At 32.5% G+C, this 19,584-nt stretch overlaps 1 protein-coding gene across 1 annotated transcript in view; it reads right to left on the bottom strand.

The window, feature by feature from the left end:
• The window catches only part of MED13 (mediator complex subunit 13), a gene marked incomplete at its 5' end in the record, with an annotated part of 91,955 nt that overhangs the window by 33,375 nt on the left and 38,996 nt on the right, over positions 1-19,584 (bottom strand). Inside the window, 7 exons of the mRNA XM_006925147.2 lie at positions 3,179-4,095; positions 4,839-5,035; positions 5,638-5,852; positions 5,987-6,077; positions 7,795-7,916; positions 10,309-10,390; positions 11,374-11,587. Of these exons, the coding sequence (XP_006925209.1) occupies positions 3,179-4,095; positions 4,839-5,035; positions 5,638-5,852; positions 5,987-6,077; positions 7,795-7,916; positions 10,309-10,390; positions 11,374-11,587 (1,838 nt within the window). The remainder of the gene's footprint in view (positions 1-3,178; positions 4,096-4,838; positions 5,036-5,637; positions 5,853-5,986; positions 6,078-7,794; positions 7,917-10,308; positions 10,391-11,373; positions 11,588-19,584) is intronic.

The raw sequence follows: 19,584 nt of genomic DNA, 5'->3' as shown, positions 1-19,584 counted from the left end.
AAAGATACTAAAACATGGTAACTTGCTACTATTTCATGATGCTGCTATAATTTAATGGAAGTATTCCAATATTGTATACTTACATTTTGGAGCATTATTTTTTATATTAAAACACTTTAATTGAAATGTAAAAGCATTTCTTTTTCTGTTTGTTTTGAATTATTTCTAATACAGTTCTTAGGATGAAATTCATCTTTATGGCTGCAGTTTTCTGTTTATATCAATGTTTACTGTTGCACAAAAAATGATAAGGTAAAGCTCAATATTTTCTATTATTTTGCAAATAGGTGGTTCTTTTATTTTTCCTGAGGTATAATTTACATAAGTTGGTACCTTAAAAATTTTTTGAGGTATAACTGATATATATTAGTTTACAGGTGTACAACATAATGACTTGACATTTGTATATATTGCAAAATGATCACGATAAACCAGCCATCACATGTAAAATTTTTTTTTTCTTATGAGAACTGTCAAGATGAGTTAGTTCTTAAAAACAAGAAATAATAAAAATAGTACCACTAATGCTACTGCTATAACTACTATTAATATTTGAGTTCTTACTTTGTCCCAGGCACTGCTCTGTTTTATATGTATTAGCTCATTTGATCCTCTCAACACTATATAAGGTAAATACTATTACAGACTCTATTTTAAGAAAATGAGACAAGAGTGGTTAAATAATTTGCCCAAGGTCATAGTCAGGATATAGTGACAGAACCATGTTTCAAATCCAGGCAGTCTGGCTCCACAGCCTATGTTTTTAATTACTATCTATGGCTGTAAATAATTCTGCCCTTTTTCTGAACATCTATGACATTTATTTATGCCTTTTTTAAAAAATTTAATATAATGAGCTTGATGACTCATCAAACTATGTCACAAACAATATATTAACCATTGGTCCATGCACTGCCCTTATTTCACAAATTGCTTTGATAATAACATAAGGAATAAGTATGATCTCACTGCCCAAGAACTAGAACATTACCAAAGCAATTTTATTAAGTGCTTCTCCCTATCCTATCCTTCAGCTATTAAGTATTAATCATTATCTTGAATTTTATGTGCATCTAAAAAATACTTTGTTTTGCTTGTTTTAGAACTTTATAAAAAAGTATGTTACTATATATAATCTTCTGGGACTTGTTCCCTCTCCCTGGCCTCAATACTATTACTAAGATTCATCTATTTCCTATATACAGTTTTATGCATTTTCAGAGCTTACATAACATTCTATCTGTTTTTATCCATTCTCCTATCAATGAGTTATTTTTTCTTCTTTCAACATATATTATAATTTTAGTTCTCAAGTAGTCTGTAAGTAATTTAAAGGTAGGATACCTTCATATCTCCCATAATACCAAGCACAGTTTTACACATGTCAAAAATGACTGAATTAGCAAATGGCACAAAGACCAAATAAAAGTTTTTATATGGCATATACCACCTAAGAACATCGACTCATCGAAAACATTTTGAAGGAGGCTAACTCTGTATAATAACCAAAAGTTAGAAAAGTTAATCTGTGGTATACTGAGACATCTTTTAAAAAGTGTAGGTTGATTGTATATGAAAGAAATAAATATATCTAACTGATGATTTTAATAATAACAACAATAATAATAATAATGGCAGCTTATATTAATTCAGTACTTAGTATGTGTCAAGCATTGTGTTAAGCACTTAATATGGATTACCCCATTAGATTTTTATAACTCTACACAAATATTTGACATTGGTGATCGTTTTCTCCTTCCTCAAACATTTCTTATACTTGGCTTCCAGGACACCATACTCTTGGTTTTCCTCCTACCTCCTTAGTTTCCTATCCTGGATCCTCTTCTTCTTCTCCTCTAAATGTCAGTTCTATCCTCGGATTTCACTATCTACAGTCACTCTCTAGGTTATTTCATCCAGCTCTGTAGCTTTTAATACTGATAAGTCACACACAAAAAATTTTAATCTCCAGCCCCAACCACTCCTCTAAAATGAAAACTCACATCTCTAAAAGTGTATTTGACCACCCCCTCCATGTTTCCCTCCTCTGTAATTAGCATCATCCTTCATCCAGTTGCTTAAGCTATTCTTGATGCCTCATCTATTCTTACATGTACCAACAAATCCTGTAGGTTCTATTTCCCAAATATGCCTAGAATCTACTACTTACATCTCTATTGCTTCCAATATAGTCTAAGCTATCATCATCTTTTACCTGGACTACTGCAATTGTGTTCTAACTGATCTATCTGCTTCCACTCTCATCTTCACCACCCTCGACACAATAGCTAGAGTGATCTTTTTTAAAAAATAAAATAAACAGAAAAAGGATCATATTACATCTCTGCTCAAAACTGTCCTATAGCTTCTCACCACTCTTAGAATTAACTATAAAGGCCTTAAGTGGTCCCTAAGACTCTACACATGATTTTGGTACTTGGCCATCTCTTAAACTTCATCTCCTACCAGTCTCCCTATCACTGAATTCATTCTGGCGACACTGCCTCCTTACTGTTCCTCAAACATCTTAAGCACACTACTCCCTCAAGGTCTTTGCATTGCCTGAAACACTCTCCCCTCAATAAGCCACGTAGCTCACATTCCCCCACTTTATGCAGGTCTTTGCTCAAATGCTGTCCCTCGCTACTATCTTCTCTAACCATACATCTAAGATAGCACACTTGACTTTTTCCACTCCTTTATCTGCTTTTTCTTCAAATCACTTGTCACTATCTAATATTATAAAATTACTTATTTTGTTTATTTTCGCCACTAAATTACAGGCTCAAAAAGGGCAACGAATATGTTTGCTTTGTTCAACACCACTTTATAAAACAACAGTGCCTAGCACTAGTTGCTCAATAAGTATTTAATGAATAAAAGAATGTTGAATAACACAAATATCTAGAAATTTTCTAATTAACATGTGCAAAGTACCTTTTATACTTCTACGTAAGTACATAATTACAATTTTACAATAACCATACTTTTTGGGGGAAATTAAACTAAACTGCTAGGAAATTTTCCCTTTAAAATGCCATACTTAAAGGAGTTTTAAGTCCAAATCTAAGTGTTTCTACATGGAAAATTTTTTTCAACGGTATTTCCTAATTAAGAAAAGCAAAGTCATATAACTAAAGGAAAACAAAGAGAAAAATTATTCCGTTTACATACTTACCATTTCTTTTGGACCAGGGGTGTAAGCATGAACTTTTCACAAGTGCTTCATCAACTTTTCCTCCTGACATGTTATCCATGAACTGACGCCCATGTTCTAATGCCAGGTAGCAGTCGTTACAATAGTCCCGCTCTTCAACACGTACCCAATTGCTAATTACACCAATTTTGGGGAAAGGATCTTGGTCTGTTGCTCCAAAGGGTGAAAATAAATTAGTGCACTGATCTTGTAGTAATAATATCAACTCATCAGGCAATTTTTCAGATTCCTTTAGTCCTCCATTCACATGCTCAGCAGAAGTAGCCCTGAGAGCTTCAAAACGTTTTTCTGCTTCTTTGCCACAATCTGTGTTGCGTCCTATGATATCTAGTTCATCTTCAAGAAATAATCCTGAATTGTTTCCAAATTTTCTGTTCATGACAGCACTGAAGCCACAGGTGCACCTATACTGTGCTTCCTGCGTTGGATCTGGAATGTAAACTCCAACATCGGCACCCTTGATATTCATGTTGCAGACACAGATACAGCAACTATCAAAGTTACAGTCTTTAAACAAATTCATAACTGATTCTGAAAGAATGAGGTTTACATAAAGACTGTGTGCTTCAGGGATCGAAGGAACAGTTGCAGGTTCAACTGAATTAAGGGGTCTGCATGTGGATGGGGTGGAAGCTGGTGAATACAAGTCTGAATTTTCATATTTGACTGAACCTTGAGCACTGGCAGGTCCACCAGCTCCACGAGGAGTCCTTGGAGTCCTTGGAGTCCTTGGAGTTGGAAACCTAGGGGTAGACGGAGAAGGAAGAATTCCTGCTCCACTGTTACTAGGAGGTGCGCTACTTGGAGGCATCCCAAAAGAAGTATGAGTTTGAGGTGTATAAGCAGGACCATATTCTTGATCCACCGTACTTCCATCACTGGCGTCACCAGAGTATAAGAAAATCAAACACGAACATAAAGGAACATATTAGTAATGTGAAATACCACTAAAAATGTCACAATGTTACTGTTTTTCAGTAACACTGAAAATTATGAAAGCACATTAGTCCAAAAATTCCAAGTACAACTAAAATGTATTTCTGGTTAATATATCCACTCTAGGAGACTGTTGTGGGCTGAGGACTAACCAACTAGTTCCAAAATTATTTTAAAAAAATCTGTATACACTTATCTACACCTACACCTAGACATCCACATTTACTATCTATACATTTCTTATACTACACATACCCATATTTCATTGATTCTAAGATGCCACCGATTATTAAAAAAAAAAAAAAAATCCTAATTTTAGGGATGTCTGTGTAAAAAGGGACAATTTTAAGCTACCAATTATAAGATACCCCAATTTCAGGTATTTTAAATTAGAAAAGTCTGTGAAATATGGCAAATGTACAAATGGGAATGATTTCTAATTTTAGACCAAAATAAAAGGTGCTTCTGAAGACAAAGAATCAAAGCATAACAGTCTTAAATTTTCCAATAGTTTATCTGTACTCAGCTAATACCATTAAAATCTATTAATCAAAAAACAATTTTTAGAATTTTCAAAAACCAATATCTTTTTTTTAGGTATCAGCATGCCAGGTACTTCTATGAAAAAAATTAAAGCTATATAAGCATTCTAACACTATATCAATAATATAAATCTAAATCATACCCATCTTTGATGAATGGCATTGAAGGCCCTGAAGGAAGCAATTCCAATTTTCCAACGGTCCAACTCTGACGGTAAACACACTCTTCTGGCAATTTGATAGGAGGCAGACATTGGCTTGGTAAAGTTTTTAGAGGTGCAAACATAGAACATCCCACTAGAACTTGACAATTTTCAGGCTTATAGACATAAGAAAAATCCTACAATATAAATAAAGACCGTGACATTCAGACCGAACCTTACCTTCAGGAGAAAAAAAGCAAACTGATTATAATCATTTTTTACTTTCTTTAAACAAAATAAAATGTAAATATAATTCTATTCTTTTCTCGAATGCATTCTTATCACAATTCAGTCTTCAAATTTGTTAACTATAAAACTAGAATCAAATAATCTTTTAAATAAAATTTAGTAAAGTAACATCGATTAATAATATATACATTTTAGGTGTACATTATAATTCAACATTTGTATATTCTACTGTGTGTTCGCTACCCAGTTACCTTCTTTTACCGCATATTTGACTCCCTTTACCCAATTTTCCCTCCCCCCACATCCTTTCTGCTCTGGTAACCACCATTCTGTTGTATCTATGAGTTTGTTTTGTTTTATATTCCACATGAATGTAATCATACGGTTTTAGTCCTTTTCCATCTAACCTATTTCACTTAGCATAATACTCTCAAGATCCATCCATGTTGTTGCAAATAGCAATATAAAATAATTTCTAAAACAGCAACAAACTAATTCTATATGAAAATATAGGAAGCAAATTATTTTTCTAGAAAACTAAAATACTTACTTTAATTTCAGAAGGTTTTGGGCTACAGAATCCTTCATCAACTTCAATTTTGAACTGTGCTCCCATACTAGAACTATTTCCTTCTAGAACAGTTCCTCCAGGTGTTGTATCCATACTACCATATTCTTTATTATTCATATTCATTGGGGAAAATCCCATAATGTGTTGTTCCAATGATGGTGGCGTAGGATACATTTTATGAAGATCTGCAGTGCCTATATTTAATAAAACACATTTTAACATAAGACTAAAAAGAAGTTAAATTGTGTTTAAAACAAAGGGGTAGGGAACTTTGCTGAGATTAAAAAATTCTGCAGATTTATCTGGAGCACAGATTTGAGAAGCTTACTTATGCAAGATAACGGGTCCAGATTTCCTGTCTTTGATTCCTTGCAGTTGGATTTATCATCTGATCCATTTGCCAATTTTTTAGATCCAGGCTATTAAAAAAAAAAACAAACAACCTACATATTTATCTTAAGTTTTATATCCAATGTGATCTCAAGATAGTAATCATTCAGATGTGACTTAAAAGTAACATCAAAAGTAATATTTTGAATTTGTGCTAGAGCCAAATACATACTAGATGCAATTCAAAGACATAAAGCACATTTTAGGCAATCAATGAACCCAGATTAGTTTCTCTGTTTATTTAATAATCTTTCAAATTAACAGAGGAAAAATTTCCTCCAAAGAAAATGACCAATACTTTCAAAACACTTAGAAGCAAGAATAACTTCCACCTGAAACCTATTAAAATACATTAGAAAACCTGCAATAAGAAGGTTCATAATTAATATCAGAATTGCTTCCTAGTAAAAAATACTCATAAAGCATTTGTCCCCTTCAGTAAAAGACATTAAAGTTTCCTAAATAATCAATCACCATCCTCAATTCTTTTTTACACTTTACACCTTGTTTAATAATCTCTTTACTCATGCAAAAATGCTACAACAGGTAAAAACTAAGCACGAACTTCAGAAAGATCTCATATGACAAAGCAACAAGATCCCTAATTAAAAATAAATCCTAATACACTGAACAAACCAAGTTTAAGCATCTCCAATCTGGCACCAATGTTTTCAGAGTCGATAACTTGGTTCCATATCTCCTGTTGGCCACTTTGTCATAAATATATAGATTAAGCTCCGATTGCAACCTTTTTACCTCAAAAGAGCCACAGCTAATATATAAATGGTAGGAGAAAGAAAGCATAAAAGTACCAATGTATTAGGGATGTATTTACCCAGTAAATGGTACCCTAAAATATACTATATTATGAGATATAGAGTAAAAGTTTATGCATAGCTATATCTGCCTGATGTCATGTAATTGAAGATGCCAAATGTACATATAAGTATGTGTGTGTGTATATATATATACACATATATATACATAAAAAAATATATACATATACACATAAGGGTGGTGTGTGTATATAAGATTAAAAGTATATATTGTATAGGACAAAACCAAATGTACTATAGAAGTTTGCAAGCTACCTTTATGCAGATGAAAAAGAACTCCCTTTTATGATAATGCAGCACCCAATTCATTAATTTGCCAGACTTGACATTCTAGGGAATCTCATTTTAAGCTTTAATTCCTTTTATCTTCACCTTTCTCTGCAAATGGGCGTTAAAGATTAAATGTTACTTTTTCTTCCTCTTTCATTATTATAGTATGTAGTTGTCTTATAATAATGACTGTGTTGCCAAACAAATTCAAAAGAAGTGGTATTCCTTAATAAATTGACGAGGCATATAATTTTAATGTTAATTACTTATTCTCTAAAAAAGTCAACTCCAGGGTCATTTCACAAACTAGAAGATCAAAGACAAGGAAAATAAGTCTACTTCTTAAGGGCTGCAGAAAAAGAATATAGGGCAGAGCTCAAATTGTTTAATCATACATGTCCTTCAAACATATAAAATAAAAAGAAACTCCAAGTTTGTAGATGACAGAAACTCTGTCAACACTGCTTAAACATGAGGTTTAAAAAAAGAAATCAATTAATGAAATTTTATTCTAAAATATTTCCTTTTGTTCAGGGCTAACTGAAACATAGTATGCAAGTCACACATCACTTCTAAAAAAAAAAAACACATAAAATCAAGGAAAACAAATTATAACCTTAATCATTAACAAGATACTCACTGTTAGTTCATCTTCATCAGAATTGAAGAGATTATCGAGGTCAGTATAAGAGACAGCCAGGTCTGAGTCATAAATCAAACTGGTTGATGGAGGACGAGCATGACCAGTAGGACGTGGAGCATCTACATATATAAATCGGAGAAACAAAATCCAAAAATTCTACTACTGATCAAATAAGTACAAATCTATTTATTTAAGCTAATTATATAACTTTAAATTTATAAGGGTAAAATATAATAAGAAATTGTGATTTGTTTAAAATCTAAAATTTTTTTTCAGTGAAATAAAGTTGTAAATAAACGGTAGTACCTTCTCCAGGAAGCTCTTCAAAGGCTATGTAATCCATAACATAGCTAAATACATGTATAATATCTCAAATAAAAATATAAACAATACTATTAGGATAACTGACTTAAAACACACACACAGACACACATTATTTTTCTATCTTCCTGAAATGTAAAGGAAGCACAGTATAATGATGATTAAGTGCTCCAGCTCGAGTCAGACTGTTAATTTAAATCCCAACTCTAACACAAACAGTATGACTCTGGGATAGTTACTTAACTACTCTGTGCCCCAGTAATGGCAGGAATTAAATGTGATAGAATGTAGGTAAAGCAGTTTGCCCAGTGCCAGGCACTTAAAGTATTCAATAAATATTACCTCTTAGTTAAGCTTCATTTGAGTTCTAGAATTCTATTAACTTTTTTACTGGTTTTAGGGGAAAAAATATATGATTACTTAAGAAAAAATACAAATACAAATGGTAGTTCAACTCCTCTTATATTGTCACACAAGAAAAAAAAAACAATTTGCAGTTTGGTGTATAACCTTTTAAAGCATCCTCAGGATGTTAAATGACTTGAAATAGCCATCACTTTCAGAAAGATAAAAGTCATTTTCATAGTGTCTCTGAATATCAGTTCTAAACACTCACCAGAACAATAGTTCTGAAATTTTAGAGTGTGTACAAATCATATAGGGTACTTATTATAAATCAAGATTTCCAAGCTCCACCTCAAAAGATGCTCCAGAATGTGGCAGATGGTTTACATTTTGAGAAAGCGACATCACAGGCACAAGAAGGCAATTATACATTTCTTATATCTAGGGTAGATGAATAAGCCAAAGAACCCAAATTGTTAATTTACCAATCTACTTAGAACCATTAACCACCAAATTTATTTCGTCAAAGGCCATCTCTCTTCCTTATTCAGATGGACTTTTTACTTATTTTTATTTCTGGTGACACAAAGCCTGATCCTCTTTATTTATTCCAAATGGCAAAATAAAACTTTGTCCCTAAGTTCAATATATACCAAAGGACTTCTTTTGCCTTTATCAAAAGTTAAATAGATTTTGTAGAAGGACTAATATACTATGTTTTTCTATTCCATTCACAAGGAGTACAAGTCAGACACTTTCAAAGTGAAGTCTTGACCACTATTGTCAGTGCTGAGAACAGTGTATACATGTGTTCAATAAAGACGTTAAAATAATGGCCTTGGCAACAGTTCCTCTAACTTGTGAAGGGTGGGTACTGGGGGAGAGAAAAGAACAACAAAATTACAGTAAAGTTTAATTTATAAATTGATAGTTTTTAGATCTGAGAGGGACCTTAGGCGATGATCTCATCCAATCTTATTTTACAGATGAGAATTCTTTATTAGTAAAAAAGCAAAGAAGTTCTAACAATTCAACAGAATTTCTATAACCTGAACTTGCTTCTCCCAGTACAAGTTAAACAATGAATCCATCATTTTAAGAAATCCTGTTTCATAGAAATCCATCCCTTTTTATGAAACATATGAATTATGCAAAAAAACATCTATAGTCCAACAACATCAGATTAGAGCTGACTCTTGAACAACACAGGTATGAACTGCACAGGTCCACTTACATGTGGATTTTTTTCAATAAATATATTAGAAAATGTTTTGGAGATTTCCTCACTACCATGAAGCAATCATATCGATTATATTAGGCTATCTATTGTGAAGCAATCATACTGCCACTTCTTTATTATCAAGGCATGAATCATTATCTCTGTAAACAAATACCAATTTCTTTTTCACATTATCTTTTCATTTTTGATGTCCAGTGTCAGTAACATGTATAACTGCAGTGTTTTGTATCGTATAACACAATATTAATGTAGGTAGTGACAAACAATTCATCTTGTAAATAGAAAATGTAAGTTTAAATGCAGTTTAAATGTAAGTTTAAAGGTGTTTTCCTTATGATTTTCTTAATGACACTTTCTTTTCTCTAGCTTACTTTACTGTAAGAATACAGTACATAATACTTGTAACATACAAAATATGTGTTAATTGTTTGTTATCAATAAGGCTTCCAGTCAGCACCTGGCTGTTTGGGGGAGTCAAATTATATGTAGATTTTCAACTATGCAAAGGTATCAGTGCCCTAACCTCCACATTCTTTAAGGGTCAACTGTAGTTTGTAGTAACAATCCTGGAATGCAATATTTTGATTAGGAAATTAAAGTTTTACCTTGCTTGATAGAAGGACTAAATAATGACATAGCATCTTCTTCATGAGATAACACTGTTACACTAGATGACCCATCTTCTACCTGCAAACAATATTACATATTAGGCTGAAATATGTAATTTACTAATAACAAACTCCACAAACTGAGTAGCTATGTTTCAAGCATTCTACTAGGTAGTCTATAGATATTATCACTAATTCTCACAACTAACTTATATGATAAATTAGTATGCTCATCTTACAAAAAATAGTTCTAAACATAATCCAGGAAACATGGCTGATAAGTAGTGGGAACTGGGATTTCGACCTAAATCTGTCAAATTCCATAGTCTATGTTCTTCCTATAATATCTATAGCCTTCCAAGCCACTGTTTTCATATTTACAAAAGGACAAAATTTTAAGTAGCTAGTACATAATAAAGCTAAATAAAACTTCATGAAATAAATTCTTTGTATTAAACATATTATTGGGTCCTTTTCACAATTTTACAGCTTTCAACTTCCAAATTTTATATTTAAAGCAAAAGACATATATAGCAGAGTTATCTTATGCTTAATACATCCTCAAATATTTGATATTTAACTTTTTAATCAAATAAATATTTTTATGTTCCATACTTTATTAATATAACATTTACTTTTAGGGGCACTGTAAGTTCCTGGCTCATGTATTCAAAAACATTATTTTATAAACTCAGCGATATGTATTTTACTGTATTTTTGAAAACCATTAATTCACAGAACAGTATATTTTAACTCAGTTTCAAAATAGTTCATCCACCTAAATGTCCTGATTTCAATATGAGAAGTTAATGAACTTTCTCCAAATCCAAAACTTTTACAGTTACGATAAAGATCTTTTCATTATCAGAGACCAGCTATAAAGTCCATAGAAGCTCTTAAATTCTGTACTGTGTACATGATTTACTTATGTTTAAAAAAGTATTTTTCTAAGTTAAAATGATGACTCTATTCTATTTTAAAAGAAAATAAATGAGAAGTGTGGTACTATATGCAGTAGTACAAATCATTAGAGACCCTTTGGTGTAGTTTGATTTCTCTTACCTTTTGTTTTTTCCCAGCTTCTCTCTCATTATTTTGTCTATCTTTCTTATCAGGGAAAAGAAATTCCTCATCTCCTTCAACAAACGCATATGGATCAATTTTAGGTTCTTGTTCTGCATCAGATGCTACTGCTGAAAGATACTGATTCTTAATTTGATATTGCTGCACTAATTCATCAGAAACTTTTAAAGGTTTCTTACATTGCACCATTAACCTGCATTAAAAAAATCAGAAAATTAATTATATTTATTCTCTGTAAAAGCATAAAAAATTTCCAAAACAACTTCAGTATCTTAAAGTTCTTAGAATTATTTAGAGATCTAATCTGCAATCCTTCATTTTACAAAGGAAGATATTGAGGCATGGAAAGGTTATGTGATCTTCTTACGCCTCAAATTTAATAATAAATGGAGTTAAAACCCGGGTCTCATATCCTTATGTTCTTTTTCACTAAAATATGTTGTCTTTTGGTAATCCATTCAGTTCCAAAGTCCTCAAGCGCACAAACTTGTCAAAATCCATTCGCTTAAAGGGATTCTTAAACCTAAATTGTTCCAGAACAGGAACTCTCAAAATGTGAGCTTTATAGTGGGACAATATACAACTTTTTTACTTTTATACAACTTATACATTGATATAATGAAAGTGACTATTCTTTTCCTATTGCCATGAGTGAATATACTTCAAGTTAAAAAATTTTAAAGGCCTGATTTGTCTCATGAAAATAACATTATTACTATTGCTAATTCTGGTAAGATGTTTTATAATGGCAAGAGAAGTTTCAGTGCTAGTACTTTAGAGGTTTTTTCTAATCACAATGGAAAAGTCTCTGGTTCCACACAGAGACTAATAAACATGTTTCTCTGTTCGCTCCTAAAATAACCAATAAAACGACAAAGGATGACAAAACGAAAAGTGACGACAGCAAAGCTGGAAAGATGAAGTAGTGGAAACTGACAACAGAGAAAGCTAAAAGTCTCAGACTAAGAGGGGGAAGCCACAACAAGCTGAACTGCGCCATAGAAGCTTGGAAAGCATCAGGATTTTTATGTCTCTGATGACTACGGTGCTTCTGAATATAGAATGTTTCGTTTTTGGTTTGTATAGGACACTTAGACTCCCAAATTCAAGTTCTCTACAGCTTGCAAGGCTGAGATTCTCGTGCTACCAGAACAGTAGCAGTGAGGCTTCTAGTCAAATCATACTCAAAATCCTGCAATGACCATTTTACTCTGAGTACAAACCAAAGTCCTTATTATAACATCCTCCACCAAAGTTTACCATGATTTGTCTCTTTTCCTCTCCAACTTCACCTTCTACTATTCTATTCCTCCCTCTCTCTCATTCTGCTTCCAAGGGCTTCCTTGATGATCCTCTAAAAGGCCAGACACACTCCTGGCTGTTCCTTTTGTTTCAAACACTTTTCCTCCAAATATTTGCCTGGCCAACTCCCTCACTTCCTTCAAGTTTTTGTCATCTTAGCTATGAGACCTTATTTAAAAATGCAATATGCTCAACTGCCTCAACACTGATCCCCCTTATCCTGCTCTATTTTTCCCTCCATAGCACTTGTTTTAACATACTATGTAATTCACTTATGTTTATAGTGACTCCCACTAGAATATAAGCACCTAAATGCCAGAAATCTTGTCTTTGTTATCTGAATTATCCCAAACATCTAGAACAGTGCCTAGCATATAAAAAGTGCTCAATAAATATTTGCTAAATATATGAAATCTAGAAGCCACACAGGACTGAGATGTTGTTTACATTAATAGTCTTAAGACATAATTATCTTTTGAAATAAACAATCTTTGTTAAAAAGTGATGCTGCTGCCACTGCTTATCTGTCCTGGTTACTGACAAAAAATGAGGTATGATTTGAAAGGAATGTAGGTACTTTCTATTTTATAAATTCTTTATAAGGGATTATATCATAGTACATTTTTCTATTCACCAATGCCCAGCACTAAAAACCCTCTGTACCCAATAAACTAAGGCTGAAACTGAGGCCATCAAAAGAACACATATTTTCTAAATGTGCTATCGGATATCAAATATGTCACTGTTATTCCAAATATGCCCCAGATTAATCCCCTCTGAAAATCCCAAATCTACAAAAATTCTTTTCTATGGCAATATAGTGCTAACACAACTGTCAATGGGGATATGTTTTACAATTATTAAAATAGTTCTATTCTATAAATAAACATTTACTTATAAAGAGTAGCTGTGTACTTCACCATATTAGACCCTAAAAAAATTGTTTGCTGAATTGTCTATCAGATACTAACATAATCTTTTCAAAATAATATTTCTATCAACTTTGACATGTATTTTCTTATTTAACACTTAGAATAACCTTGTATGATAGGAAATGGAGGGTATGCTCTTTGACTTTGATGTGGAAATTATGTAGAAAGAAATACTTTGCTAAGGTCATATAGTGGCAGAGTTAGGGCTGGAAAAATTTTAAGGATGCATATTCAAATAACTATTCATAGGGAAAAAGTATAAGAACCCATTCCTCCTCCCCACCCCCAACAACCTGAAAGATACTACTACTCTGTATAGAGGTGAATAAAACAGTTTTTTATATAAATTTGTCCTCAGGCAGAAGCATTAAAAATCGCCACACTGTTTACATAGGTAGTTATTAAACTAGTGTGTAGTATCATTAAAAGGACTAATCTTACTGCACAGGGCTCTATTAAGAATAAAAATGAGTAAACCAAATGCAATACCTAAAGACAACTTTTTCTTATTTTATTGAATGGTTCTCACAGACATTGGGATATGCAAAAAATTTAAATACCAAGAGTATCAAATCACAATAAATTTAAAAATATAAATTATTCACATTACACATCCTTCTATATTTAAAGCTGATGAAAATAAATAAAAATTGTGATTTTTAAGAGATGCCAGATTAAAAAAATCAAGTTATCGTCACTATCCAATTATATAGAATACATATACTTTTGTAAACAAAAACACCTTTCCTTTTCTAAAAGGAATTTTCATATATAGCCAAATAGTAAAACTACAGAGATGGTTTCAATCAGATATAAAGCTAAATACAGACAAACTGGAAAAGGATTAAGTACAGCCATAAACAGGAAGCTCTGCAAAGCCCAAAGCAAATTAAAATTACTTTTATATTATTTGTTAATCGTATCTCCTTCCTTTTACTATGACAACAGTAACATACTATCCTAAAATCTATTTGTAGAGAATTTAACATGGCTTATAGCAGCATATGCTTTTATGCCTTTATTCAAGAAAAATTCTCCCAAAGAATGACAATATTTTAGAACTGACGATTATTGGAGATAAGCTATAGAAGGAAATGTTAAAGAACAAATAAATTTAATAAATCAAAGTCCTCTATTTTTCAATGGCACCTTTTCCAGTACCATCTCTAATATTCAGAATCGATCCTTAAACTGAGTCAAGCTAGCTGTCAAAAATATAGCTTTAATGTATTAAAATAAGGTATCAAATACGGAAGAGTTGATAAAAGTTAAAAGTTTTAGAATACAATAAATCAAACAAGTTTATTTCATGGACTTCTATGAAACAAAGTAATTAGAAACTATCTTCTAGAGATCAAATAATGCATTCTCTAGCTAGGCACATATAATACAAATCTACTGATACAAATATCACTAATACAACAAAGGAATGTTATGATTAAGATATCCTGATGTATCTTTACTAAAGAAGACATAAGAACTATGCTCAAGTACAGTTCTTTCTTTGCTCAAGGTTTAGAAATGTTTCCCTCTGAATCAGAATAGTAGACAACTTTTAAGTAATCACAAATTCTACTAAAACTAGTGCCAAATCCTTGAAGGAAGAAATTAAAATATAACTGTAACATTCCTTGGCAGAAAGTTTGCTATCTACAACTTATAAGGTTTCAAGCCACTATTCTGAAATAGATGCTATCATTAATAAACTAAAAATAATTAGAAGCAAAAAGAAAATATTTTCACAGATGTATGTGTCTTGTATGTGAAATATGCAATCTCTCTCTTCCTCAACTAAACTCTAACAAATTAGAAAAGGAATTTTGATTTAAAGCAGCTACTAAAAATTTTGGCGTCAACTGCTGCACATGGAAGTCTAAGAATAAGAGGTGCTTAGAAATGATGAATTCTGTAACTATAAACTAGTTGGGCAGCCATCATCATCTAAAACTGATTAGAAAAATCAAGTACTTCTTTCATCTATCTACTTATTATGGAAACAGAGTGCTACCTTTTAAGATCAATCAATAGAAAACTTCCCCTATTTATACCAAATGAAAATTGAGTATTCGCTTAACATAAATAAAAGTCTAAAATTTTCCTCCATTTTCTAAAAAGGCACATACCTGTAAAAGTCAACTACTATAAATAAACTACTTTTTAAATTTCTGATGCATTCTTGCTCCAGTTTGCATTCTATATATACTATAGCTGGGTTAATAGTTTCCACTCCTAAGCTTCAGACACATGATCACAACTGCCTGATGAATCTCTAAGCAGACATTTCAAACTGAATTCACAATTTTATGATGTATACATCCTAGATGCACATAGTTAAAACTCATACAGTATACAAAGGCATAGCTGAAATGTATAAATTTCCCAATTTCTCTCCTTCAAAATAACAGATTAACCTTGTATTACCTAATTAGGGTGAGAAAATTATGCATATACGATATACGTATACATATACTGTACATCTTGTTCCTAAACTTTATAACCTATTCAGAGATCTTCCCATATTAACCTATACAGATTTCCTTTGCTTTTTTAAATGACTATGTCATTATTATTTGGCCAGACATTACTTATTTAACAAAATTTTACTTTCATAAGGTATATCAATAGTTACTTCAAGGTACTTCTATTTTTGAAATGCTTCTTTTAAAAAATCATAAAAATCAAATTTAAGATTTAGCACAAAAGTGGGAAAATAGGTAGTAGAGAAGCCTTCAAATCTGCTCTTTCTCGTCTTTCCCTCTCTTGAAACAAACATGCTGGTCTTTAACTCTTCTGTTATCTTTTTACTTTACTATTCAACTAGCTGCAAAGTTCTTTAGTCTATTCCACAACATCTACAGATTCCATACATCTCTACTATGTACTTCTTCCTAATTTCCTAGTAAGTGTCCTATATCACCTTACATCTGAGGGATTCAAACAGATGCCCAAAATGATCTCCTTCCATACATCTATACCATCCCTTCATTTCAGTCTTTCAATAATGCTACTACTTGGTAATATTTCTAAAATCCTTATTTTCCAAAACCCTGTTATTTTATCTATCTCAAAATTAACTCACAACAGTGCTCCCCTACCATCTCAAGAATACGTAAACTTATGAGCAAAATTTTGCCATTCCACTATATAGCCCTATCGAACTTTCCAGATCTGATTTCTCATCATGATACACCAAACTACTAAGCAGCACCCTACAATCTATCCACACCAAACTACATAATGCTCTTGTATTCTTCATAAATGTAATTAAATTATTCCCCACTCGGGCTCTGCATCGCTACTGTATTGTGTGTGTGTGTGTGTGTGTGTGTGTTAGTGTGTGCGTGCACGCGCACGTGTGTAGGTATATATCACAGAATTTAATGTTATTTTCGCTTAAACTATAATTTCATTTAGGGCCAAGACCAAATATATTTCATACCCCAACAGTGCCTTATAGCATCTTGCATATTAGAGAAATTTCAGTTTATTTAAACTGAGAAAATGTATCTGAGGAATATAAAAGATAATCTTTCTAAGAAAGAATGTAGAAGTTGCAACAGCGCTCTAATTAAATTCGTTAAAATTAACTGATATATTTAAATATATTTTCAAAACTCAAAATATGGAAAAAATAGAAATTTACAATGACTGGGCAATACGAATTCATCCATATAAAACAAACTGAGTTTCTGAATGGATTATTCTATGACTAAAAAGATGATACAACATTTTTAGAACTATAGAATGCTTCTATAAAAAATTAAGATTGTTTAAATGCCATAAAGAGTATAATCATAATTCACAGAATTTATTTTAATGAGAGAGGACATCATATGACTTTGTCAACTGGCTTTGCCACTACTATAAGGAGATGACTGATCCTCATGACATCATATTTCAAGTATTATAATGGCAGGCACCTGAATCACTAAATTATTCCATAGTTAAAAGATCCTTTTAACTATGGGAGAAAAAAAATTGTATTAACATACTACAAACACCTGAAGACCATGCCAGGCAATTTACTGTGTTTTCTTTTTGGAGGGCAGGGGAGGGACACCAAAATAGTATGGGGTATCTCCTCAGTGAAACTAATCAGTAAACATGTTTGGCCTATCTAATTTAATAACTTATTCTAGAGTTAAAATTTCTGTTATAAGTTTCTTGTGACATTAAAGCACCTAAATACTATTAACATTTGGGGCTAGACAATTCTTTGTTGTGGGGGTACTGTCCTACACATTGCACCATCCCTGGCCTCTAACTACCAGATGCCAGTAGCACACCCCTAGTTGTAACCAAAAATGTCTTTAGACATTGCCAAATGTCACCTGGGGGTGTGCATGTGTGGGAATAAGAAATTGCCCCAATTGAGGACTACTGCCATAGAACAATAACTCCAGGAAAAGGACAGATTCATCTAGATGATTAAAAACATAAAACTAAAAAATTTCTAACTTATCACGTATAGAACGTTATATTCCGTGTTTCTTAATTCATACAGCGGCTAAGCCTCTAATGGTTGACTTTTTGTGATATTTACCATATTCTAATCTATTACAATACAAAAACAAAGATTCTATCTAAAATTGAATTATGACACAATATACATTTCAGTAACTAACAGAACCAAAACAATACTCACATGAGACACAGAATTTTAAAAAAAAAAAAAAAAAAACCCTTTTATTCAATTTTTTCTTTTCATGAGGCAGAAAAAATGGTGACCAGGAAAAAGCAAAAGCATGTTATTTCCTTATTTTACATAATCAAGACCCAGCACCATTCTACTCTGCATGCTACCTTTCTCCATTATGCTTCTATTTTTTATTCAGTCAGAAAATGTCAAATAATTTTAAAACAGATTAAAGGTTTAGCTGTATTAACTTTTCAGACACCATTTCACTTACAGATGCTCATGCACATAAGCAGCAAATACACTTAAAGTTATAGCTAGAATTCTTGCGTCTTATGAATATAATGTGCCCATAAAAACTCTTAGTTTTCAAAACTGAAAATATTCATACCACTATATTTTAATATACTTTAAATAAGAAAATATAACCCAGAAAGAAAACAAGTTTTAAAATCATAAAGTAACCTATGGCCATACCGCCATTTCATTCATCCAAACATTTGCTGAATGTCTACCATGAGCCTAGGATTGTTCTGAGGGATTGGGGTGGTGGTGGTGGTATGTGTGTAAGTGTTTATGCTGGAGAAACAGCTGTAAATCAGAGTCCTTGACATCGTAGAGCTTACATTCTAATAAAAGACCATTAGCAAATACATAATATAATTTCGGATAAGGATATACATAGGGAGAAAATGAAAGCAGTGTACAGGAGAGGCAGTGATCTGGGAAGTGAGGAGAGGCTACAGTTTAGATCGGGGCCCACAAACCCTGGCTGGTCCGTGGCCTGTTAGGAACCAGGACGCACAGAAGGAGGTGAGCGGTGGGTGGGCAAGCAAGTAAAGCTTCACCTGTATTTGCAGCTGCTCCCCAGAGCTAGCATCACTGCCTCAGCTCCACCTCAGATCATCAGCCATTAGATTCTCATAAGAGCACCCGGTCCCTGGTGTCAAAAAGTTTGGAGACCGCTGGTTTAGAGAAATACCTCCTGAGAAGATAACTTTTAAGCAGGACTGAATAAGAAGGGGTAAGCTGCTCCCCCACATCTGTACTGCAATTCTAAAGGCCATTAGGAATAAGCTTGGCCTTTTAAAGGAATATCAAGGAAACTGGTGTGGCAAAATCAGGAAGCAAATACAGCAGTACATAAAAGTGAAGCACCAGCTAGGCAGGAGACTGTGCAGTATGTTACAAATGAGAGGAAAAGGTTTGGATTTTATTCTAAGTATAATAGAAACTATGGAGGGTTTTAAGGAAACGTGTAACACAATATTTAACTTACAATGATCACTCTATACACATATGTAAAGAAGTACAGAAATA

Source organism: Pteropus alecto, unplaced genomic scaffold (genome assembly GCF_000325575.1).
Source record: "Pteropus alecto unplaced genomic scaffold, ASM32557v1 scaffold98, whole genome shotgun sequence".
NCBI lineage: Eukaryota > Metazoa > Chordata > Mammalia > Chiroptera > Pteropodidae > Pteropus > Pteropus alecto.
The sequence above is the reverse complement of the archived record's forward strand: the minus strand, read 5'-3'. Positions and strand labels throughout refer to the sequence as shown.